The sequence below is a fragment of the Sphaeroforma arctica genome (genome assembly GCF_001186125.1).
Source record: "Sphaeroforma arctica JP610 unplaced genomic scaffold supercont1.6783, whole genome shotgun sequence".
NCBI lineage: Eukaryota > Ichthyosporea > Ichthyophonida > Sphaeroforma > Sphaeroforma arctica.
The window spans coordinates 1-1571 of NW_014033775.1; the positions used below are offsets into that span (position 1 = coordinate 1).

General features: G+C 43.2%; 1 protein-coding gene across 1 annotated transcript; it reads right to left on the reverse strand.

Moving 5' to 3' along the window:
* Positions 1 to 405: 405 nt before the first annotated feature.
* SARC_15811 (hypothetical protein) lies at positions 406 to 594 on the reverse strand (the record flags this gene model as incomplete). Its single annotated transcript, XM_014290077.1, has 1 exon — positions 406 to 594. A coding segment is annotated over one exon (189 nt), but the record flags the coding sequence as incomplete, so codon positions are not given.
* Positions 595 to 1571: the final 977 nt, after the last annotated feature.

Here is a 1571-nt window from a genome sequence, read left to right on the forward strand (position 1 = left end):
CAACACAAACGGACACAGAAGTTCGTACTCACTGTCCGTAGGGGCTCATAAGGTCAGTTGCATGTATGCACAAGAGATACACACAAGCGAAATACACAAACGATTGCCATAAGGTAGTTAGAGTACAGTACGTGTATATATAAACGTACACAGATACGTTTCTCCACACATTGTCGATATGAGCTAGGGATGCTAGACAGCATATTGTGAAAGAAGCAAGTAATATCTATATAGAAGTATACATACATATACATTTACCTATACATATATACTATATTCATAAATTATTTACACATACATACAAATATATATATATACATACGCACATACGTATATATATATATATATATACATAAATACATATATACAGATAGATAGACAGATAGATAGATCGACAAACCACCGTCACATACCGTAGAAGAAGCTCTTATTCTCTCCCTGTATGCCATCCATAGGGCCCGCATTGCCGCCGGCTGCATGAGCAACCGCTTCATACGGACAAGGACTGGTACCCTCTGGTTTAACAAACAGCTCCTCTCGCGTACTCTTCAGCAACGGAGTAATTGAGAACGCATACATAGCCTTCGCCTTCGCCTGTGTATAGATGGCATGCGTGTGGTATACATGCATATGAAATTAAGTTGCATATCCAAGAGTTTAAGTTGTGTAACCATGAGCTTCCGTGGTATGTGGTCCGCATGGGTATGAGTCATATGGCTGTAGACCCCATCTGGCTACCTCGGCGACTGTGATATAGAGGTATGCGAGGGTCTCACATATCACCTGTGAGTGTGTGCAATGGGTAAAGCTCATATTGACACTCCCTGGGTGGATAAAGCACTACATCAAGACACAGCGGAGAATTCATACGTAGCCGTGAAGTATCCTGATTCGTTGGAAGGATGCGATACACACGTACGTAGCTTTAAGCTATAGATGCTTCACACAGCGCTGTTGAGCCTGTATGATTTTGTGCTTCTATTGCTATTGGTAGTAGGGGGTTTAAGGTTTAGGGTTTAGGGTAAGCGTCTTACGCGATTTTAGGGTTTAGGGTTTAGGGAAGGCATGCTACACACACAATGGATATGCTACTACAAACAGTAGATAAAACTGAACAGCCAAGACACAGTAGTCAATGTACTGTGTACAGCCGTACGCACTCAGACGGTCTGTGTGGTGCTCAGTGCACAGGCCAGGGCAGCAATCCGTGCGATATGCATACAGATGGCAGCATGAGACGTACACGTGTACATACATACATAGGCACACACAAATATACATATGCACACACACACATACGTATACACAAAAAACATGTGCACGTGCCTGTCTATGGCTCCAGATGGGTTCATTCTATAGGGAATAACAACACGAGGTACCTTTATATGGCCATTTTGGCACAGCAGCTTTGGCTTTACGATGGATCTCCTTCATTGCAGAGCCTAAATATCTGCAGTCATGGTAAACAGGTGCGCTTGGGAATTCACCAGCGCAGGCTGCACCCCTCGTAAGCTATACAGTGCACTCCAATGATACACCAATATACAACCTCATACGCATATAAAGACGGT